We start from the raw sequence: 24,369 nt of genomic DNA on the forward strand, positions 1-24,369 counted from the left end.
CTTTGTGAGTCTGTATCATCCCATCCCCTGCCTTTAGGCTAGGCCGCCTCTTAGGGGTCCAGTTCCCCCCTCCCCAAAATTCCAGAATCAATGCACCTGTCAGGTGATTGCTTCCCAGAGTATCACCCTTTCCCTACCGCTGGGCTACCTCTGCTGGCAGTGATCATGCCATCAACAGCCAGAGAAGACCGTCCTGAAGCTCTGGTCATAAATTCCTGGTTTCCCATAAAAATAATAGCACTTTGACTCCACGTTACCGATTGAGACAGTACTTAGCACATTGTAAAAGGAATGCCATAAGCCTACCTAATGCTTTTAAATGTGTAACAGTTTACAGAGTGCTTTCATTCGTCATCTCATTGCATCGTTTGGGCGGGTCCAGGCTCCTCGATGATGTGGAAGAGAAACCCACTCAACCTCTGTCAGTTAAAAAGTGGGTTTGTTGAAATTAGGCAGGGGGCTGTCAGGGAAGTGACCTAAGGAGAAAAAGGCGGATGTGAGCACCTCCCACCTCCTCAGACCACCTCCCTCCATCTTCTACCACTCTGTTCCCTTTCAGTTCTTAAATCCAATTGCGCAATGAATTGCTTGCCTTTTCTGCTTTGAGCCTGGCTAATAACTCCCCTCTCTCTGACGCATCCAGCTTGTCTTGGTGGCCCACTGAACATCTTGTCCCCACAGGTAAAACCCCAGAAGAAGTGCTGAAGAAGTATCTGCAGAAAGTCCGGCATCCACCAGACGAGGTGACTGCAGGGGAGACAAGGCGGGGTTCACCTTCTCCGTCACCCACAGGCATCTCCTCTGCTAGAGTTTTCCGCAGGATGCGGCAGGAGCTGCTTTCTAAGTCCTGACTGGTGCAGAGCTGGTCAGAGCGGACGCCCAGGCTCCAAGGTTCATGGTCCTGAGCGACAGCTGCAGCTTAACCTCTCCCACCTCCCCATTCAGCAAACTGCTGACTGATTCTAAACTGCCTTAACATGAGAGTCTGAATTTAAGAAAGGCAGTATGATAAGCTATGGGCACTGACTTTAAAATGGGCTTGATGTCCATCAGCAGTTCTCAACCAGAGGTGATTTTACATGACTGGAGGGGGAGAGGGAATACTGATAGTATCTAGTAGGCAAAGGCCAAGGGTGCTGCTAAACACCCTACGATGCCCAGGAAGGCCCAGGACAGCACCCACAGCAAAGAATTATCCGGCCCCAAATGCCAATGGTGCCAAGGTTGAGAAATCCTGTTGTAGACTTATTTAAACAGCAGCCTCTCCAGGACACTTCAAATACAATTCCTTTACAGACGTTCCATTTAAATAAAGCTTGTCAGTGAGTCTATCTGCAAGCATTGGTTTCCTCCACAAGCCACTGAAGGATACCAAGGAAGGACGGTCGGTCACAGCCCCCAAGGAGGTTATCATTCTGTTGGCCAGCCTAAATGAACATGTTCCACCATCAGGTATTATTTCAGGAATTTCTCTGTTGTGCAAAGCAAGGCAGGATTCTATTTAGATTCCCAAAGGCATGTTTACCCTGGTTTGTGGGCTTTCTAGAAGAGGAGCAGAAATAGCGCACCTGACCTCTGAGATCACGCGGGGACCACCTTGGAGATGCTTTGGCCTCCTAGGCTGATTGAGAGCTGATGTCCTCTTTCCTCTGTCCCCTCCCACCCCCAGGACTGCACTATCTGCATGGAGCGCCTCACGGCCCCCTCGGGCTACAAGGGTCCACAGCCGACGGTCAAGCCTGACCTAGTGGGTAAGCTGTCCAGATGCGGCCACATCTACCACATCTACTGCCTGGTCGCCATGTACAACAACGGCAACAAGGTTAGTGCCAGCCCACGGGGCTGCTGCCACCTCCCACGTGGGCCCTGGGGTGCAAGAGCATGGAGGCCTTATTGGAGCGGCACGCAGGTGGTCTGGGGAGTCTCAAAGGCATCCCAGGGCAGCAGGAGTGATGAACTTGGTTGTTCTCAGCAGGATCAGTTTTCCACGAAATTATTATGTTGGTAAAATCTGTCTTTACCTTCCTTTTGGTCTATGCTACCCAACTCTCCCCCTGTATCCACACTGAGTGGTGGTCTGAAAGGTGTAGACTTCTGTCCCTGAGAGTCCCGAGGGGGAGTGGTCCATGATGATGGGCCAGTGGTTAGTGTTCACTCATACTGGCGTGGATGGATTTCCCATCACCCTTCCTTCTCCCAGGGCTAGTGATTTTCAGTTACAATTCATTTCCTGTGGACAATTTCAAAACACCTTTCACTGCCCCTTCAAAAGCACTAAAGATTTCGTCAAAGTATAACCGGAAGTCCCTTAGGGTCCTTCTGTTCGAGGAGGGGAAGGCTGTCTGTGATGCTTGTCTTGCCCACTAATGACAGAGGAGTGGTATTCCCCCATTAGAGCTGGTTTCCAGGAATCTGGGAGCGTCCTCAGACGATAACCCTCTCCTTACAATGCCTAAGCCACTGAGTTTTCTCATGTTCTCTCCCGTGCCTGGAATAACCTTCATTCCCCATCTGCATGAATTAGAATTCTACTCATTTCTCCAGGCCCAGCTTGGATTGCCTCAGAGTCTGGGATTTTTGTGATATCCTCCAACCTTTTATTCATCCAAAAAAATGTTTGGCTTTCAGAGGCTGCTCTGTATTTCTCTTGCTGTGGGAAAAGAGTAAAGGCAGCAGACCTAAGCTCAAACCCTGGCTTAGTAGCCAAATGACGTTGGGCAAGATTTTCAACCTCTCGGACATTTCATTTTCCATCTGGAAAATGGAGATAAAACAATCCCTACTTTATAGGGTGCTGTTAGCATTGTTATTCAAATTAGTATCTCCTTTGTATTATGGCTGCATGTTTTTTCCCTTCATCCTAATATAGCCCTGTGGTTGAAATTCCCGAAGTGCCAATCTTGGCATCTTTCTTTGTCTCAGAGAGCTCAATTATTTGTGAACGATGTGTGTCTGTATCCCTTGCCCAATTTCCTGACCCTAAGAAAAAAGGTTTCATCAGGACTTGGCATTTGAAGAGATTATTTTGGGTTTAAAGGGGTTTCTTAGAACATTTATTCCCTTTTTTGATAACTGTATTCAAGAATAATCTAGTACTTTTGCGTTTATTTCCATGGTGCTTCAAAAATGTTGAAGACGCTATCCTTTATTCTCTTTTGCACTAATACTTTGAAGCACGCAGTTTTTATCTTCTTTACAGAGAAGAGGGGTGAAAAGGCCCAGAGAGAATTTATTGTATCGAGTGATTCGTCCAAGGTCACGAAGCAAGTTAAGGCCAGAACAGAGAGTGGGACCCTGGCCTTGGATTCCCATCCTTTGATCACACGGAGTAACTTCCATTGCCCTGAATACAAGCTGTTCCTTTAAATGAGTAGAGTTTGAATGGAAACGTCCTTAAATAGCCCTGCAGAAGATCCCAGTCTTCCCCGAGGAGATCTGGATGTCCCGGAGAGCTCTGGTCCCCGCTGTGTGACAGAACTTTGTACACACGTTGTTCCCTGCCCACGCTTTCCTTCTCCTCACTCCCTTTCTTTTTTCAAGCTGGGAACAGGATTTACTGTCCAGGCTTTCTCCCAAGCTCTCCTCCTATCCCTCCAGAAGACACGTCACCAGGTCCCGCTGTGAAACCACGACCCCTCACGTCACTGTACCCAGAGTCCCCCACCATCCCCCCATCAGAGTCCTGAGATACAGGGCAAAGCCCGGTCTCCTTATGAAGGATGGGGTCTCTCTTACATGTCCCTTAGCATGGAGCATGGGGTTGGTGTGGAATTTTCCTCCTCTTATTTTGGAGAAAGCTTTAGCTTTCAATGGCCTCAGTAGCCAGGAAGGGGGGTAACGCAGGTCTGTTACTCATTTGGGTGCATTTTGCCCCCGACCCTAGCCCTTTATCTCTGGTACCTTTTGGGGTTGGGTGGGGAGGTCATTACTAATACTGTTTCCTATTCTGACCTTGTCTCTTCAGGATGGGAGTTTGCAGTGTCCAACCTGTAAGACCATTTACGGGGTGAAGACAGGTACCCAGCCTCCAGGGAAGATGGAGTACCACCTCATTCCCCACTCTCTGCCTGGCCACCCAGACTGCAGAACCATCAGGATCATCTACAGCATCCCGCCTGGCATTCAGGTGAGCCCGTCCTTAGCCACTGGCTTTTATCATTTAAAGTTCAAATGTTTGCAAGTAAATGTTTGTCTTCAGTCCATTCAAGCTACTGTAACAAACAAACAAAAAAAATCCACAGACTGGATGACTTTTAAACAACAGAAATTTATTTCTCACTGTTCTGGAGGCTGAGAAGTTCAGATTCAGTGTCTGGTGGCAGCCCGCTTCCTGGTTTGTACACCGTCTTCTTACTGTGTCCTCACGTGGCAGAAAGGATGAGGAGCCTATCTGGCATCTCTTTTATAAGGGTACTAATCCCATTCCTGATGGCTTCACCTTCATAAGCTAATCACCCACCAAAGGACCCCCCCCCCCCGCACCTCCTAATACCATCACATTGGGGATTAGATTTCAACATAATAATTTATGGGGGGGGACCCAGACTTTCAATCTACAGCTCTCCACCCGTGGCCTCCCCAAATTCATGTCCTTCCTGCACACAAAACACATTCATTCCATCCCAATAGCCCCCAAGTCTTAACACATTCCAGCACCCACTTTAAAGTTTAAGTCCAAAGTCATATCTAAATATCATCTACATTAGATGGGGGTGAGACTCAAGGTAGAATTCATCCTGAGGCCAATTCCTCTCCAGCTGTGAACCTGTGAAACCAAACAATTTATGTGGTGGTGTCTCACCAGACACTGAATCAGCCGACACCTTGATCTTGAGCTTCCCAGACTCCAGAACTGTGAAAAATGAATTTCTGTTGTTTACAAGCCACCCAGTTTATGTTATTTTGTTATAGCAGCCAGAGCTGCTAAGACAATGTTATGCTGTGAAAAGTCTCCTCCCCACTCGGGTCCCCCATCTACCCAGTCTCACCCTCCCCGACTCTCCGCCACTGTTCTCACTTTCTTATGTATCCTTTCAGGGTTCTTTGTGCATTGGCAACAAAGGCTTCATCCACTCCTCCCATCTTTACACAAAGGGTGACATATCAGACATATTGTTCTGCACCCTGCACTTTCTTTCTTTTTTTTTTAATAGATCTTTATTGGAGTATAACTGCTTCACAATGCTGTGTTAGTTTCTGTTGTACAACAAAGTGAATCAGTCATATGCATACGTATGTCCCCATATCCCCTCCCTCTTGAGCCTCCCTTCCACCCTCCCCAGCTCACCCCTCTAGGTCGTGGAAACACTGAGCTGATCTCCCTGTGCTATGTTGCGGCTTCCCACATGGACCACAATTGTTCATTGCAGCACTATTTACAATAGCCAGGACATGGACGCACCCTGAATTTTCAATGAACAATATAGTCCGTAGATCTTTTCATGTCAGTATAGAGAGAACTTCCACATTCTTTCTTAGCTTTGCATAATCATCCCTTGTATAAATGCACCATAATTTATATTCAGCCATCTCCATTTGATGGGCATATGGACTGTTTCCAATCTTTTGCTACAACAAAATGCTGTCACGAATAACCTTGCACGCATGTGAGTATATCCGCAGAATAATTTTCTAGAAGTGGATTTTTTTTTTTTTTTGTCAAATGGTATTTGCATTTGTAATTTGATAGATAGTTCTTGACTTTTGTGGACATTTCTTTTGATTCTTCAAAAGACAGCCCTAAGGAACAAATTGAACAATTTTCCTGGCAGTAAATACAAATGTGTCCCTTCCTTCACACATTGAAGCTTTTTCTAAATGTTCTAGGGTGTTCACTGGATTCTTTTATTTAACAAATATTTATTCGTTTACCCTCCTTCCTCCTTGCCTTCCTCCATTTTGTCTTTTGTTTAACAAACATTTGAGTGTGGACAGGGGGCCACACGTGTTCTGGATGCTAGAGAGAGAATGCTGAGCTAACCAGACACAGTCCTTGCTTCCCTGAAGTCCCCCTTCTAGTGAGATAAGGAAGAAATAAAACAGGGAGATGTAATGGTCTGTAAAACATTGAATAAAAAAACATGGTTCTTCTTTGAAGGACGTATCAACCAGTCAGGCAGAAATAAATATACATCACTAAACTATAGAGTAAAAACCGATGTGCTACTGATACAACCATGATGTGCTACAGTGATACAACCACTGATCCAAGCTGTGGGAAACAGGGTGGACAAAGACATCACAAGACCTTCAAAGTCTGACAGGACCTGGCTTCCAATTCCTGGCTGATTCCTCCTTAGCTGGTGATTTTGGACCTTGACCACCTGACCTTCCTGAGCCCTGTTTCTTTATGTGCACAGCCGGGAAGCTAATTTGCAGGGGTTTTGTAAAGATGGGTGATAATGTTTACATGTGCATATTGTGGTCCAGGGTACAGAACCAAGGTGTTCAGTACCTGGTCTCCGTCATTGATGAGTATCTTACATGTCAGGGTAAGGAAGAGGGCCTACGTCTGTCTGTCTGGGAGGGTTGGAGGAGACTTTCTGGGGGCAGGGTACTCACTAGTAGAGGAAAGACATGAAGAAATGGAGGAGAGAGTTTTTAGTTGGAGGACACAACAGAGTGGCCAAGGGAGAGAAAGAGGGGGTGTGGAAGGCCCATAAGGAAGAGTTTAATTTGGGTTAAGATTTGCCAAAGTAGGGGACAGCAGGAGGGAGTAAGAAGGATGTGAAAGGGCAGGCAGAGAAGGGAGACTGTGGCCAGGTCGGGGAAGGCCTTCAACACCAGGGTGAAGGCTGTAGATTCTCCTTGACAGGCTGGTGGTGGGGCGGGGCGGGGGGGGGGGGTGGTCCCTGAAGGTTGTTGGGCGTTGGTTAGGATTATGGAAAGTCGTGTGATTGGGAAGATGCTTTAGGAAGGCCAGTCTGGCAAAGAGTTGGGGGTGACCTGACAGACCAATTAGGAGACCACGGCGATGATTTAGCTTCCAGTAATGAAAAAGGGAGGGGCCGGGACCAGGGAGATATGGTTGGATGTGAGGGCAAGTGAGACTTCTGGAATGATTCTGGGGCTGCCAGGGGGGTATAATAGGGACAAGAATGAGAATACGGGAGTCCCGAGGAACAGCCAATGGCCTTGGTGGGAAGTAGGACAGACTGACGTGGGCAAAGTCGGGGTGGGACCACCACTTTGGAGGATGTTCTTTTCTCCCGGACTCCAGGACCAAAGAATGGGGAGCCTGCACTCGGGTATAGAGGTGCCCGCCTGCTGCCTCTGGAGGTGCCGTGGCTCCCCTAGGAAAACCCAAGCTTGTGTCAAAGGCAATGCATCTGTGCACTGTCCTTACAGCCACTCCGTAGACCACCCCTGAGAGTCGGTAGCAGAACCCTCAGGGCAAAGTCCATTCCTGGAGACTCCAAGGACCACACAGGCTTGGGCTTTCATGAGGAGTGAGGTCCTTTAAGCTCTGCCTTCACTGCAGACAATGATTCTCTGGGGGAGAGACTCTGAGCGGGGCCAAGGCAGAGTCGTGACTGCTGAGCTTAGCACCGTGCAGGGAGCACACAGCCTTGCTGGGCTGGTGCCAAGCAGGTGTCTGTGTTGGCTGCGTAACAGGCAAGTCCCGGGCAGGAGAGGAGCAGGCAGAACCGTGGTGAGAATCGGCCATCAGTTGTCCAGCCTGGCTTAGAAACAGCCATGGCCGTGGGAATGTTGTAAACGTGATTTCCTAAGAATGTGAAATTCAGACACCTCAGGTCCCGCGTCTCCCAGAAGACACTGTTGCGTCTTTCCGTTCCCTGTGATCTTTCCCTTCTCTGAGACTCCACCGTACTCATCATGCTGTTCAGTTTGCAAAATCATACATGATCCTGAACATGCTATTAAAAAAAATTGCTTTAATCACATAATTTTTAAATCACTTTGGAACTGTTGTCCATAGTAAGACAAAATGGAAAATCTGTGTTTTTTTGAAGTTTTGTCACTCATTCATTCATTCCTGCATTCACTCCTCATTCATTTGTTCAGCCAGGATACGGTTACTGATCTACTGTGTGAGAGCTTGTACCAGGAGCTGTGTGGAATTATCAATATTATATTGGCTTCATCTAGAAGGGATTTTAAAACAGGGTTTCACAGACTCTGAGGGGGGCCAGGGGTGCTCAGAAATTATAGACAAACATTTGTGTGTAGGGGGAAAATATGTGCATTGTTACTGGGAGAAAATCCCTCATTTTTCATGAGCTTCTCAAAGGGACCTGTAGACCATTCTGAACCCTGATTAGGAAGCCTTGTTTTTGGCTAAATTCTGCTTCAGTTTCTTTCCCACCTGGTGGCTTGAGACCGCTAGCTTAATAGGGGTGTTGGATGATGACAGTTGAATTGTCAGAAGATTTTTAGTCGTGAATATGTCAATATATATTGTTAAATAAGAAAACAAACCAAAACCCTTGAGGACAACGGAGAAAATCCCCAAGAATCATTCAGATAATTCTGATCGCATGACTCTTGGCTCAAAGCTCACAGGCACTTATGTTATTCTGAGTAGTTTAGAGGTTAAAAAAGTCCAGAGTATGCTTCAGGAAACCTGGGCTTAAGTTTTGGCAAAGCCATTAACATAAAGGAAGTCATTTAACCTCTGGGGCTGTAGTTTTCCTCTTTTGTAAAACAAAAGAGCCAGAATAGATGATGATGAAGGTGATCAACAGCTGCTGAGCTCTGAATGTGCGCCTTAACATTCATAAAGTCTCACAGGTGCGAATCCCACATCTTCCTTATTTAAGGGGTGGGGAATTAACACCCCAAGAGAGAGCAGCTCCGGCTAACACAGCTGGGAGGCAGCAGCTCTGGGTCCAGAGCCAGGTCCCATGACTCGAGTATGTGTTAAACCACTACTGTCACTGCTGTTTGGGTCTGTTCTCTGTCTAGACTCTGTGGCCATTAGTATTCATCATTATTTGAATCAATCACAGCCTGCACCCCCTGCATCCAAAAGATTTTGAAAAATGCTCTTTCCTCTCTTTTTTTTCTGCTTTCAGGGGCCAGAACACCCCAATCCTGGGAAAAGTTTCAGCGCCCGTGGCTTCCCACGACACTGTTACCTTCCAGACAGCGAGAAAGGGAGAAAGGTGAGAGAGCAGGTTTCAGCGTAAGGCTGGGGAATTTACTTGTCTCTTAGGGCCACAAGTTTGCTCCCTACGATGCTAAACAGAACTGGGTCTCTTGGAACTCTAGATGCCCATGTAGCCAAGTCATAGTCAAGTCAACTAGGGGTAGGATAGATATGTTTAGAATTTTATTTTTGCAGGGTGGTGGGGCCTGGGCTTTTGGCTTTTTCCTCTGCTGGATTTTACTGGCAATAATTCATCTATTTTAGGATCCTTCCTCTAGAGCTTTGCTGCCTAATGGCAGGTCTTGGGACCAGCACCAGTGGCAACACCTAAGAGTTTGATATAAATGCAGAACCTTAGAACTTACTTCATTTTAACAAGATCCCAAGTGATCTGACAGCATATTAAAGCTTGAGAAGCACTGCTCTGGGGCAGGGATCTTAATTTGTGGAATTTTATTTGTTTATTTATTTTTTAATGAAGACTTTGACTTCCCCCAAAAGAGCAGAGGGAAAAATCACTGGGTTTCTGGATTCTTAGTGCTTGCCGGTGAGGCTTCAGTGGTTCTATGAACTCTAAAATTAGAATTAAAATTTCATGTTCATTTTCCTGTGGATAAGGCCAGAAAATCATTGGAGTTTCAAAACATTCCCTGATCTCAAAAGTGAAAAGAACCGTTGATTTATTGAACAAGAGGTGTGCCTTTGTTAGCTTTCTCTAGGTCATGCTGCGTAACAAACAACCTCTAAATCTCAGTGGCTTCCTTCAACCACTGTTTATTTCTCATGTACTTTGCATGTTAGTGGCTGTGTCTCAGTTGCTGCTATGGGTCAGCTTTCATCTGCTCCATGTAGCTTCCTGTTCTGGAATCCAAGTCAAAGGAGCAGCCCTTCCGTGGTCCATCCCCTTCCCATGGAATGAGGCAGAGGACCAAGAGAGAATCCAAGCAGGAGTGTACAATCCCATTAAAGCTGCTCCTGGAAGCTTGTTACTTCCAGCCACCTTTCATAGGCCCCAGCAAGTCATGGACAAGCCAGACAAGGAGCTGGTGCCCTGCCTACAGGGAGGCCCCTTGGCAAAGAGTGTGGCTCATAGCAAAGAGTGTGGCTATAGTCTCTCAGAGGGGAAGAATCAGATAGTTCGGGACAATAAGAGAATCAACCACATCATCCTGAAGAGGTGCCCAGTTCAGTGTTCCCAGATAGGGAGTCAGGGCCAGTCCTGATACCCGTTTGCCCTGAACAGCCATGTCTCTACGCTCGAGATCTACAGCTCCAACTGCCGGCTAAACATCTCCACCATCAAGTCCCACAGTTAAAATTAGAATCCTCTAGCCAAGAGCTGCTCCTCTGCCAGGCCTCCCTCTTCATGTTAATGACATACTCTGTATCCCTGGGACCAAATTGGACACATGAACATCTTGGACTCTGGCTCTGAACCACACATTTCTCCCTGCACCGCCCTCCAAACCGCTTGAATCCTTTTCTAATCCTGCCACCGCCAACCTAGTTATCTGTCACCAGAATAGTAATCCTGAAACACAGTTTCTGGCATCACTCTCCTTGCTTAACAGAAATAAAGTGAGAGAAAACAATACAAAATTGTTAGGATGGCTTTCCCTTCCTTCTTTACAAGGACAATCTTCTCTGCTTGATATACAAGACCTACTGCAGCGTGGGTCCCCTCTCACCAGTTCCTCAGCCTTATCCCTCCTGTCTGCTGTTCCCAGGTGCTAACCTTGGGCTCCTTTGCAGAGCAAAGTAATAAGAGCATGGGCTTTGGAGCCAGACGAGCCTGGGTTCAAATCCTAGTTCTGCCATTTACCAGCTGTGGGAACTGACATAAAGTTGACTTAATCTATAAAAGAGTGGTGATTATTTCTAGCTGTATGGACAGGATATTGTAAGAATTAAATGAAGGTAGCGTTTGTAAAATGCCCAGCGTGGTGGCAGCAATCTTAATTATCCATGCCTTGGATGATATGTATTTCCAGTGTCTATACATCCGACTCTATTAATATACCTCATATCCTCCCCTCTCTCTGAGACTCAGCTCAGAAGCAGCCTCCTCCATGAAATCTATACTGATCCCCACCTGAGAGTCAACAGAGTCATGACTGAGACCAGGGACGGTAAAGTCAAGCAGTCCTGAAGTCAAGGCCCCCCTCTGGCACTTTCTAGCTGCATGTCCAAGGCAAATCTTTTGTCTTCTGAGCCTGTTTCCTCTTCTGCAGAGAAGGGATAATGAGCGTCCTGTCTTGGCCAATTATTATAACCATTACGTGATCCAGTGCCTGGCACTTAGTAAGTAAACACTCAGGAGATGGTAACTCTTAGTTTCAATGCCGGCTACTCTTATTACTATTACTATTAAGATTCCCCACCTCCAGCTCACACCATGGTTACAGTCATTCAGTTTTGAACCCAATGCACTTTTATTGGGTGCCTTCTTCATGCTGGTCAGGGTGTCAGGCATTCATCTTAACAAAGATTTTTCTAATGTAGCTGAATTAGAACATTCTGCAAGCCCTAACACCTCTCTGAGCCTCACCTATAAAATAGAGATAATATTAGTACCTGTCAGACCTGCCTCAAAGGGTGGCTGTGAGGATCAGATGAGAAAATAAATATGAAATAGCCTGGAAGAGGTCAAAACGCTTCCACCATGTCCCTGGAGAAATATTCCACAACTTTAGCTGTGGATCAATTAATACCACATTCAGGTGGTGGTGATGGCGGGGGAGGGCATAGCTCAGAAGATCTCAGATCATAAGTGCCTTGGATACCTAGATCCCAGCTTTTAAAATGCAGCTACGATGCTCGCACCTAACATCTGCTGAGTAGACGTGCCAGGCGCTACTGTGAAAGTGCTTTTCACACAGTGCTCCCTAAGTTGCGCACAACCTTCAGGGGTGAAGTGTACCATTGCCATTTTATACGTAAGGAGATTAAAACTCAGAGAGGTGATGTAACTTGTCCAAGGTCACACAGTTAGTCAATGACAGAGTCAAGACTTAACCTGCAGGTCCCTGACTCCATTTCCAAACCCCTTTCTATTCACTGTGCTGCTTAGGGCATCACGATGCAGGAGGGGCTAGGACCCTTGGGAGGTCTCTCCACTTCCCAAGGGATAGTCTTTGACCACCACTGAACGCCTGACCCTGATCTCCTGCCTCTTCTCTTAGGTCCTGAAGCTGCTGCTTGTGGCCTGGGATCGCCGTCTCATCTTTGCCATCGGTACGTCCAGCACCACGGGCGAGTCCGATACCGTCATCTGGAATGAGGTCCATCACAAGACAGAGTTTGGCTCTAACCTCACTGGCCACGGCTACCCAGATGCCCACTACCTGGATAATGTGCTTGCTGAACTGGCTGCCCAGGGCATTTCTGAGGACAGTGCTGCCCAGGAGAAGGACTGAACCGGAGGGGCCTTGGGGTGGGAGAGGCCATGGGGCCACAGGTCAGGAAGTGGGGAGAGTCAAGGTGGAAGCTGGCGCCGTGCCCTCCCAACTCCCTGTCTCCGCTCCTGTCCTGTCTCCACCCCCCCATCCCTCCCAGCCCCAGGCTCGGGGCAGCAGCCAGAATGAATAAGGTGGTGTCATACACAAACCTCATCCAGCGCAAAGGGGACGTGGGATGAGGGCCATCCTCAGTCTGTTCCCATGGAGTTTTCGGTGCTGGGTAGGCAGGGACCCCCCCACCCCCCCGAAGCAGGGGGCACGGGCAGCACACTTAGGGTAGGGGCACCTCCTGGCCTTGTGAAGCCGGAGGTTCATGCCTCAGCCGGCTTCTTGCTGCTTCCGCTCTGCTTTGAGCGGAGTTTCCGCTTTTCTCTCCTCCACTGGAGGTGAGGAGCTCTCACTGTGCAGGACTGGGGGGCAAAGTGGTGAACCGCGGAACTGCTGTGAGGTCAGAAATCCGTCCCTCGGTGCGCAGCACGGAAGCGCTTCTTGCCAAGAGGGTCAGGGTGGCACAGGCCCCGGGGAGCAGGCTCGGCTCTCGTCATCGCCCTGGCCTCTCTGGGCCCTCCCTCCTCCTCCCACCTGTGACCTGTCCAAAGAGGCATCCAGATGGATAGGCTCTGGGATTCCTCTCTGGGGGCGGCATCCCATGATGTCTCCGGCCCCTCTTTGATCAGACCCGAGCCTGCATCCCACTTAGCCTCTGAACAGTCCTCAGGGAGAGGAGCCCATAGCCTTCTTCCCAACTCATCCCAGACCAGCTCAAAGATTCCATGAGTTTCATCCAGTCACTGTGAGTGGAGCCCAGGCTGGGCTCTGTGCCATCTGTGTGCGTGCATATATGTGTATGTGCATGTGCGTGTGTGCGCGTATGTGCACTGCTGGGCCAGGTTGGTGGAGGGTTCCCTCGTGTTCTCACACTCTGTTTTGCAAGATGTCAAACCCCCATTCTGATGGGGATGAAACAGCTAAGCTGTGCGCCCTTGACTTGCCTCACCCTTTGCCAGCCCAGCCCATAGTAAACTTGGACCCAGAAGAAGACAGAACTATGCCTGGGAAGATGTGTAAGGTGAGGGCTGGACTCACCCCTTTGTATATCTCTTTCAAGATGAGATCTGAGCCAGACTACGAGGGCTTCAATTTGTCTCCGTGCACATTTGCTAATCAGAGCCCGGAGGTGGTGCTGGGCCCCTCACCTCCCTCATCGATTACAGGGTGACCCAGAGCGTGAGGGAGACTCTAGCCCATTCCCAGCAGGATTGGGGCCACATTAGGGTCCAGTCCAACCTGCGTCTCGGTTGTGTCCCAAGACCCTGTGTATCCCCTCCCTGACGTTCCCTTCAGCTCCCATTAAGGAAGGAATTGTGCGTCAGGGAGGAGAGAAGGGGGACCAAGAAGGGAAACCCAATCCTCCCTTTGAAAGTGGGTTCTTTGAACTACGTGTTTGGGGGAAGTTCCTCTGGATACTAATTTGAATTTATATACCTCATGTTTGGGGGGTTTGACGTATATATATGCATATATATTTCATAGTATTTGGAAGGTTTTCGATGCTAGAGAGATGGAAATGGAAGAACCTTGAAAAATGGTATTTAAGTTAGAAGCAGAAGCCAAGCTTTTCTGAGAGCGGGCTCCGAGCTGCTTGCTCTTAGGCCTGCAGACGTTTTGACTGTAGGGTGGCCAGCGGGTTCACCTAGGTGTCACCCAGCTTCTGGGTCACGCTCCCCTCCTTTTCCGAATGGCTCTAGGGGTGTTCATCGGCTCCAGCAGAGGGAGCTCTGACAGGAGGAATTGTTCCTGCTGGCTGAGTTTCAGTCTCGCCCATCAGTCATTTATCTCACCAGCAGACCAGGGCCTGAGTTCACCGCACCACGGGGCAGTTTCCTGCCACAGTGGGGAAGGAAACATCTGAACTCAACGGAAGAGACAACCCTGCAGCTTTTGATGTCACGTCCATGCCCTTTGCCAGGCTAAGGCTACGCCGTGCCAGAGATGAGCCTCATTATAAAAGCCTAGTACCATCCCTACCTTCATTCAGCACCCTTGTCAAGTGTCCACCGGGTTCCTCACCCACAGGGGATGAGGAAACAGACTGAGCGTCAGCGGGTAGATAGAGCTGTGCAGTAGGAGGTGGGAAAGCAAGAAGAATGTTTTGGCAACTGGCAGAGGGCAGTGGGGAGAGATTGATTTCCCTGGATCAGGCAGAAGAAGGTGTGGGTGGAGAAGGGGGCGTCCAAGAGCAGAAAGAAGAGGATGCAGGGAACATGCAAGGCAGGCAGTGTGCCAGGGGCAATACCCCTTTGAGAGTTCATCTTCGTACCTTCAAGCCTTTCCCCCCCCAGGGCGCTGATAGTATCGGTGCGCTGTGTCTCTTGCTCTCTAAGGATGCTCACTCAGTAGGGGCTACCTCATCCTCATGCTGCTCTTTTTGTGGGACCTTCTCAGAAGAAGGAATCTTAAACTTCCTCTCTAACACTGTGTCAGGCAAGGCGGGAGGCATTCCTTTGCCCTCTCTCTTGTGCCAACCTGGAAAGGTACAGTCTCGGGTTCGGTGAGAAACCCCGCCAGCAGAGGCCCTGTGCATCCATCACTTTGACACAGGAAGTTCTCCCACCGGAAGCCCTGCTGTGTTCCCTGCCCCGTGCAGGGAATCTCATGCCTTTCCTTTCATCGTCTTAGCACCAGCAGCCTAGATTCTCCCTTCCTGAATCTCCAGGGATGACGCATGGGATTGGAGACGAACCTTGTTATATGCTCATCCCTTAAAAGATGAATTGTGTATGTGTAGTTGTGTGTGCCCTTGTGTTTTCGTCTCCCTTTTGTAAAGCTTGGACTTCTCTGTGGTTTTATACTTGGTCAAAAGTGCTCGTCCTGGTATTGCACTGTTGTGGGCATGGGAGGATTGGGGGAAGGTCCCGTGTGGTACAAGAAAGGACCCTGTCCTCTTTCCTTGTTTGTGGTCACTGGCTTTGATGGGGAGTGGGGAGATGGTGGTTCTGGGAGAGGGCAGGTGAATGTCCTATTGCAAATCATTGTTTGGAACCAGCGTGTTTTGAAGTCCTTGGTGTTGCTCTGTGAGAGGACATCGCCACCTGGTGCTCATGAGGTGTATGTGCAGAACAATAAATGGTAAATCAACAACCACAAAATTGCCGTCAACCTGCTTTCTGTAGACCAGTGCACCGACCTCTGAGGCATTTGGGGTACCTCCCCAAGCCCGTAAGCAACCACAAACCCTTCCACGGAACGGGAGAGTCCCTTTTTCTAACTTTTTCACATCTTTTCTACCCACATGTTTGACCAAGTTACCTAGCTTGACTTCTTGTTCCTCTAAAGGAACAGACCATGTGGCAGGGGAAGTAAGTAAGTGAAACTGTGGGGGAAAGACCGTCTTAAAAGCCATGAACGTTTGCTTCTTAAAGTTCCCTTCCCCTGACTACAATATCGTGTATTTTTCAATAGTCTACAGGCTGTTGTTTTTCAAATACATGTTTAGTATTGATCATCTCGATACTAGTGAGATTCCAAAAATAAAATGCAATTGCAAAGCCGCCTTTGTCACCCAAATGTGCCTCTATTTCTGATAGTCTGTGGAGTGTGGTTAGTCTTTCCACAGATGCCAGCCTGAGCTAGCCAGTCAGGAAAGCAGGATTCTGAAAGCAGAGCCTGTGAACCCCTCATGGAGGTTCTGATTTTGTAAAGTGAACCGATGAATGTAAGCCGCTGACTCCCTCATTCTGATTTCCTGTGGATGAACAGTCGAGCAGAGTATTCCTTAAGTACACATTTTAATGCATATTTATGTGCAACGTTGTTAGAAATATAAGTTGGTGAAGAACTTTTAATTTCAACGGGCAGTTAGTGCATTAAAAGTCTGGGAGGCTCTAGCTATACTTGGTCTCTCTGACTCAGTAATCTTCAAAGAATTCACGGGGAAGTCAGTATTGGCAGGAAAGTGGTTAGCTTGGCTGAAACATACCCACAAAACACCCAGAGCTTAAGGAGAACATTTTAATGCTTAAGAAGCAGGGGTTTGGTAGAGAGGTTGTAGAAATCAGTGTCTCTGGCTGAGAGCATGACTCGAATTCTGTGAATCACTTCCCTGTATCACAGTGGGAGATGAATGTGTGACCCCCCCTCCCATCTCCCCACAGTCTGGGATGCTTCAAGCTCCTCAGAAGAAGGACCTAATATAAGCCTAAACTCTTGACTGTGAATGTTAATGAGGACAGGACAAATTATCCTTCATAAAAGATAACTCACCAATGACATTTGATTTGGTGAAGAAATATGTAACTCTAAAAAATGTTGCAGAAGAATATTAACAGATTCACCCTAATAATTACAATTAGGTGAGACTCTTATTAAAATTGGGCAAAGCCCCAACTGCCAAGTAACAATCATGTGTCATGCTAGATGTCCCAGGGAAGTCAGCCTGGAACTGAAATAAATGCGTCACAAATGACGTTGGATGCCTTTTTCGTTTCATTTAAAAGAATTGATTTGATCATGTCAAGCCCCTTTCTGCTGGAAAAAAAAATAAGGGTAGGGTACATAATTGGTATTTTTTACTCTGTTTAGGTTTTAGGGATGAAGTGATACTTAGGTGTGGGCTTACTTTGACTTCTTGCGTTTTTCTTGTCTCCCACCCCCAGAATAATGCAGACCTCTTGTTGGAATGTGGTGTGTGTGTGTGTGTGTGTGTGTGTGTGTATGTGTGTGTGTGTGTGTTCGAGGGTGTGTGTGCATGTGATGGGAGGACCTGAAGGGGGGATGGCCATCCATGGAAGAGAAAGGGAACCTTGGTAACAGAAAATGAGATGGTAATGCTTGATCTATCCATTCCTGCAGCTCCTTTCTTTGCCCATTTATGATGAGCTAAGAGGACGAAACCAAGTAGTTGGCTGTGGGTAAGAATTTCAATTTCCCATGAGCACCAGAATCTTTTCTAGTTTTTACCCTTTCTTCACTCACTCCTGGTCTCCAAACCGTCCCTTCTCCCTTGACCTCCTAATAGAAGTTTACATGTTAAAATGTTTTCTGAGGACTTTATGACACTAGTCTGAAGTCCAAGAGTGGCCTGGTCTCAGTAAGTCTTAACTGTGGTGAAGTTGGAGAAAGTGGGCCTAGTATAGGCACCATGTCTCGGTTCAGATGATGTTGAGAGGACCCGGAGGAGATGACACAGTTTATCAATTCAGAGCCCTCAAAGCTGAAAAGCAACAGCCAAGCAGGGCCGCCTGTGTCTTCTGGGGGCTCTGTCCGCCTCCAGGAGCATGAAACCCAGACAGCTTTTTAAAAACACAAAATAGTGGGAGGGTAACACGTAAAGGCATAAATTCTTAGAGCTCATGAATTGGAAACCACGGCTGACCTCAGATTAAATGCGTCTTCAAATTCAAATATCAACATTCTCCCTCCTCTCTTTTTACACGTGGGCATTCAGGTGAAGATACTTAATGACGCAGGTAGAGAAAAGACACCTCCCTCGTGTTTTAGGCTCCAGGAGGACTTTTGCTTAAAAAGTCACAACTGTTCTCCAACCCCTCCCCCAACTTTGTCCATGTAGCTCTATTCATTTCCTGGCCCAAAGACCTAAGAAAGTCACAAAGTTATACCTGCCTTTTGTTGCATTTGCCACATCAATACTTAGGAAGGCAGAAGTGGAAAGAAAAAATGATAGACATGCTTGAAGCTCTGGCTGGAGACAAGAGAAGTAGTTTCCTGGGAGAGTCTAGGCTGGGCTCTGCACCTGTTCTTGGTCAAGGGCGTCTCCATTCACGGCCATGCCTGTAACCAAACTCTGCCTCTCGTCTTGGACCGCCTGGTATCCCCTCTTCTTGTACTTCCGGGTGCTGTAGATGGCCAGGGCAATGACAGCTGCCAGGACGGTGGTGACCCCCAGTGTGACCCCGGCTGCTGCCCCCCCAGACAGACCACTACCGTCCCCATGGATGACCTTCATGGCCCTGCGAAGCTCGAGAGGCTCTCCCAGCCTCCACTGGTGGCTCTGGGAATCTTTAACCCAGGAGCTTGCAGTCTCAAGATTAGTCACTAGGACAGTGTTGGTGGCAGCCTGACTCATGAGGGGTGGTTGGGTGTAAGGTGGGAGCCTGACGGGAGGCAGAGACCCTCCTGTAAAAAGCCCGGCTTTGACGCAGTAAGACACTTGGCACCCGTCACTGATGAGGGCTAGGTGTTGGCTGAAACCCCCTGGACACTTTTTTAGAGAAGGTGCCCCTAAATCTTTGTACATGGCAGAATCCACCAAGGGGTTCCCGACTGCACAGCTAAAGAACCCACCAAATGGGACGGAAAACCTATATCCCAACTCATAGTCCTGAGAGGCACATACCTTGAGGTTTTCAAAAAGTCTCAATGGAAAATAGCCAGCTGGGCATGACTGTGCATTTGTCAAAGGGTTGATGCTCTTACCGCTGAAGAGGCCACCAAAAAGTAGTCCCGAGTTTTCAGATACTTGGCCACTGGCCACGCACCAGAAAGCCCTAAATTCTGCCTTGGCCACCCGGAAGACATCTTCACACACCCTCTTGCAGAAGATGAGGAGGGTACACTTCCGTGAACACTCCAGGTGGTTGTAACCCTCCTCATGGGTCTGGGATAGCAGCTGGACTGGGGTGTAGCCAGAGGGGCAGGAGAAATCGCCAGTGAGTGGATTCTTCTGCTCCAAGTTTTGGCAGAGTCGGACAACCTCATTCCCTGAGAACTGGGTGCATTCCTGGTAAACTCCGCCAAAGGAGAAATTGGTCACTTTTCCCTCGCAAGAGCCATCATCCACGTTGGCCTGGAAATTGAAGTTGGGCGACTTGATATCTGTGCAGCCGGGGTAGGTGTTGACTGCGTAATAGCATCTCACGGCAGTTTCCACTGTCTTAGACAGCTTTTTCACCAAGGGTCCTGGCAAGTCAGGCAGCCTGTCAGGGTTGATGAAGAAATACAGAGGCAGGCCAGCTCGGTCCATGGCCACCAGGTGGTTGGTGATACCCTGCTGCCAGGTCTGGAGGGTGATGCCTGGGTAAAAAGGAAGCCCTCCAATGCTTTGCACCCTGGAGTTGGTTCGGTTGGAGAGGTAGCTCTTGGTGAAGGCATTCTGTGAGGTGTAGTTCTCCTCAAATTTGAAGTTCACGATGTTTAGGAAGGTGATTCCAGCGGATGCTGTCACCGCACTGCGGCTGCTCTGGCTGTCCTGGAGCAAGGAAGATCTGATGTGGTCCTCCTGAATGAGAGCAGCCCCTGCATCCACACTGGTGATGACATGGGTACCGTAGTTGAGGACCAGGAGTTCCGCCAAGTAGGTGGCCATCCGTGTCTGGTTGTTCTCCAGACGCTCAGCGATGTCCATGAGATCCTTCTTAAACCCCCAGCTTAGCTCTGCATCTGGGTTGATTTTGACTGTGTAGACCAGGTTTCTTACCTGAACCTGGGTAGTTACAGCTTGGTCCTTCACCTGAAGGGTCTTCATCCTCTGGAACTCAGGGGAGAACTTGCCGTTGACTTTGGAAAAAAGGGAGAGCTCCATGTTGATGGAGTAGGAGGTGCTACTCTGGTAATTCTCCCAGGACTCCAGGATTTTTGAGTTCATCTCCAGGTTGCTCTCTTTCTGGGGAATGGTAAAGACCTCATCAGGGACGATGTACTGTCCATCCTCTGTGGTCCTGCAGTGGGTGTAAGTCAAGCTCATCACCCGTCCCATGTCCACATTCCGCAGATTATCCCAGCCGCCTCCAGGTAAGACTGCCAGAACAGGTAGTTTTAAGGCATTCCTGCATTTTTGAAATCCATCCTCATCTGTGTCTCCCAGAGATTTGTTCATTTTAGCCCATGCTGCCACTGCCCAGATAAGGATGGCACCTCTCAAGCTGTTCATGGTTCAGACAGCCCCAGCCTGACACACTAGCCCCAAGTAGCAGCCAGCAAGCTTGGGGCAGACTGAAGTGATGGGAAAGAAAGCTGTTGCTGAAACAAAAAGTTCAGCAGTTCTCCTAAAGCCACTAGTTCCTCTTTAGGCTAATCTAATTGCAAAATGGGGAAATGAGAGTCGATTGGAATATTAAGGTCCATCAGGACTTTGAAAAAGTTGTGTTGTACTAGATATGCAAACTTAGCCCTATACCCTTACCAGTTAACTACCCTAACTGTCCCCCACCTCCCCCAGGACTGGTTACTCTGCAGCAGTACTGGGCACTCAGAAAAAGTGCAGCCACACACTGTGCTGTTACCCCCAGGAGAGTTTTCCAGCTTTGAAAGAAAGCTTTGGTTTTGTTTTTTGTTCACTCTCTTGATGTCTCAGCTTTTCCCTGACTACTCTCTTCTGGGACTTCAATACCAGTTTCCTTTTCCGGTGTGTACAGTTGGCAATAAGTTGGTACCTACTATTATAACTTTAATTTTTTCATTCCATTGTTAAATGCATGTAACCAGGATAGGTGCGGTGCGTAAAAATGAATGGGGCTCTTCATTACTCAATTTTTTAAAGCAACAATTCATTTATTATATTATTAGGAGAAGATAATTTCCTGAATTTGCTTTTGTATGCTAATGCTAAGTCTATTAAACCTCATAATTTAGAGCAGTGTTTCCAGGCCCATTGATCTCGAACCAGGTTTCACTGAAGCCCAGCTCTGTCAATTCTTTGGGACAACTAGTACACTTAGTGGAAGCCAGGGAATCCAGAGGAGTTAATGGAAACTCCCAATTTCACCCTTATGGCTCCCCAAATCATACCATGAAACAGATGCAGTGCTGAGACTGAAAAAGTCATGTTTCAATTTACAGGTCACCTGTATGCATTCTGGAAAGAAGGTTTCAAGGAACTGAATTACCACAGATTGTCACTGATGCAGCTGACAAGTGTTTTCAGAAATAATGAGGCCAGTTGCCTAGCTTCACAGGCTGAGCATCACTAGTTATTAAAACCTTGATGTAGAGCTGCCATATGATCCTGCAATCCCACTCCTGGGCATATATCTGGAGAAAACTCTAATTCAAAAAGATACATGCACCCCAAGGTTCATTGCAGCACTATTTACAATAGCCAAGACATGGAAACAGCCTAAATGTCCATGGACAGATGAATGGGTAAAGAAGATGTGGTACATACATACACAATGGAATACTACTCAGCCATAAAAAGAATGAAATAATGCTATTTGCATCAACATGGATGGACCTAGAGATTATCATACTAAGTGAAGTAAGTCAGACAGAGAATGATAAATACCATATGATATCACATATGTGGAATCTAATATATGACACAAATGAACTTATCTATGAAACAGACACAGATTCACAGACATAGAGAACAGACTTGTGGTTCCCAAGGGGGAGGGGGAGTGGGGGAAGGATGGATTGGGAGTTTGGGATTAGCAGGTGCAAATTATTATATATAGGATGGATAAACAACAAGGTCCTACTGTATAGCACAGGGAACTATATTCAGTATCCTGTGATAAATCATATTGGAAAAGAATATATATATATATATATATCTGAATCACTTTGCTGTATAGTAGAAATTAACACAAAATTGTAAATCAACTATACTTGAATAAAATAAATTTTTTTAAAAACCTTGATAGTATTCTGTGAACCCAGAAATACCACATTCTGGATCTATTCATGCCTCAGTTATCATGCTCTGGGGAATTCACTTACACTCAAGAGGGATTAATTTATGAACCAGTATCCATTTTCTGCTTGGCTAGAGAAGCAAGCCTCTGTACAGGAGGTCCTGGTTAATTTATAAATCAGTTAGTTATAAATTTATAGCTCAGTAGAGTGATCCTAGAATTAGAAAAATTAGAAAGCCCTTGAGTACTTCCAATAAGTCTGTTGAAATATCCAAATACTTCTCTTCAAACTGTTTCAGGGCTAGTTCATCAGAATTAGAAAACTCACTTACATTGTTATGAAGACATGCTGACAATTTCTTACTTTTTGTTTTGGCTTTAATAGATCCTGATGAGACTTCACTCTTCTTCAGTGAAAATACAAGCAAGGTGAATATAGATAATTCTATATTCAGGTGTTCCTATATCTCTAAACACTTAGTCATTGTCATTTACTTTTGGACAACCTTCCTCTTCACTTTTATCATAGCAAGAGAAACTTGAAAATGACTAAAAGAGCCAAAAAAGAGTGAAGTTATATTGCATCCATATGACAAAATATTTTACAGCCATCATAGTTATATTTTCAAACAATTTTAATAACATGAGAAATTCTTATGCCATAATGTTATGTGAAAAAGGCATGACATACATTCAATATGACCTCAACCATGTACAAATATAACTAGAGGAATATACACCAACTGACCCATTGACAGTACTTATATCTAGTACGTAGGTTTTATGAATTATTTAAATTTTTTCCACTCTTCTCTACATTTTGAGTTTTCAACAATAAGCATGTTTTTACTCACTTAACAAATTTTTATTGAGAATCTACCAAGTACCAAACACAGGGATGGGTAACCATCACTTTTGTACTCAGAAAAGTAAGCAGCAAATATACATTTAAAAAACAAAAGAAACCAAATATTTCTGGAATTTCCATATACCTGAGATGATCCAAAGCCTATGACTGTGTTTGCTGTGCTCAAGGAAGTTCTCTTTTCAATTCATGGGGAAAAAATGAAAGAAGAAGTGCAAATGGGAATTTCGGCTCAACTTAAATTTGCATGCCACCAGCAGCAATCGCAGCTCGTAAAGGTCACACAGGAGGAATCGACCTCCAAGAGTTTGACCAGAGCATTTCACCCATTCTTGTCTTGCTTTACTCTGCTCACCAGCAATTTCTTCCACTTTTTCTTGTCCTGAAAGGCACAGGCAACCGCATAAACTCTCCAAATGGCCACTCTCAAGGGCTTGTGTCTGAAAGCTAAACTTTGGTCTCTAAAAAGAAAAAGGCAACTTTTCTACAAAAGTTATGCATCTGCGTTGCAGGAGAGTGATTTCACTTCCTCCAAAAAGAGGCAAGAGGGAAGTCCCACATCTGCTTTCTTTCTCAGTTTGAGCACGTGCTTTCTGACACCAGTTCATGCAGAGCGAAACCATGATTCATGTCTGAGGTTCAGTTCTGTGTGGGCTTGGAGCTGGTCCAGGTGTTCCCTACTTCTGCATTTCACCTGTGGTCTGAAATAAGGAGGAAAGTTTGGCTGTGTTTGCAGGGACCATCCCCTTTCTTATTTTTAGCAGGAATCTAGGAAACTGGATTTAGCAGGAGTCTGAAATCTGACAGTCAAATAGTCCCTAAATGGATCAAAGAACTATGACTCTTAAAGACTCTGGAATAAACTTGGTTCTGGCAAATCCAGGAGGAATCAGTAACAACGGGACAATATTTTCTTTTCTGAACACTTGATTGCTAACCTAATGCTTTGAGAATTGCTCTGTCAGCTCCTTCTCCTCAGAGACTATTCTTCCCATCAGGACTGTTTGTGTCCTGACCACAAAAATCCAAACACAGTGGTTTCTTGATTTCTTTCCATCTTGTGAGAAAATAAACAGAAGGCCCATGTGAAATTCTGCATATTCCCAATAAATATGCCAGAATTTGGCCACCTCGACCATTTTATTTCTTTTCTCTATTAACATTTGTCCCTCATGTTGTTTCTAATTCTTTTCCTCCTCATCAACTTTTCCCCTTCTGCTCTTTTTTTTTCTCTTTGCCATTTCCATATTTAGGTTTGGAGGACACAAGTCCTTGATTTAAGGCGATACTTCCACTGCACTAAAGAAGAAGGAAATCTTAATGCGGCAGAGACTTCCTCTTTAA

General features: G+C 46.7%; 2 protein-coding genes across 2 annotated transcripts in view; one reads left to right on the forward strand and one right to left on the reverse strand.

The window, feature by feature from the left end:
• The window catches only part of DTX4 (deltex E3 ubiquitin ligase 4), a 38,024-nt gene extending 22,308 nt beyond the window's left edge, over positions 1 to 15,716 (forward strand). The window contains exons 5-9 of the mRNA XM_082476103.1: positions 682 to 743; positions 1,670 to 1,822; positions 3,965 to 4,126; positions 9,036 to 9,125; positions 12,292 to 15,716. Of these exons, the coding sequence (XP_082332229.1) occupies positions 682 to 743; positions 1,670 to 1,822; positions 3,965 to 4,126; positions 9,036 to 9,125; positions 12,292 to 12,525 (701 nt within the window). The 3' untranslated portion in view covers positions 12,526 to 15,716. The remainder of the gene's footprint in view (positions 1 to 681; positions 744 to 1,669; positions 1,823 to 3,964; positions 4,127 to 9,035; positions 9,126 to 12,291) is intronic.
• Positions 15,717 to 15,975: 259 nt separating this feature from the next.
• On the reverse strand, positions 15,976 to 20,469 carry MPEG1 (macrophage expressed 1). Its single transcript, XM_082476100.1, has one exon. The coding sequence runs from the start codon at positions 20,453 to 20,455 to the stop codon at positions 18,302 to 18,304; it is 2,154 nt and encodes a 717-aa protein (XP_082332226.1). The 5' UTR covers positions 20,456 to 20,469; the 3' UTR covers positions 15,976 to 18,301.
• Between the last annotated feature and the right edge of the window lie 3,900 nt (positions 20,470 to 24,369).

This window comes from Balaenoptera physalus (assembly GCF_965194825.1).
Source record: "Balaenoptera physalus genome assembly, chromosome: 10".
Classification (NCBI taxonomy): domain Eukaryota; kingdom Metazoa; phylum Chordata; class Mammalia; order Artiodactyla; family Balaenopteridae; genus Balaenoptera; species Balaenoptera physalus.

Coding starts and splice junctions, on each gene's coding strand:
- MPEG1 (XM_082476100.1), bottom strand. CDS start 20,455: ATGAACAGCTTGAGAGGTGCCATCCTTATCTGGGCAGTGGCAGCATGG.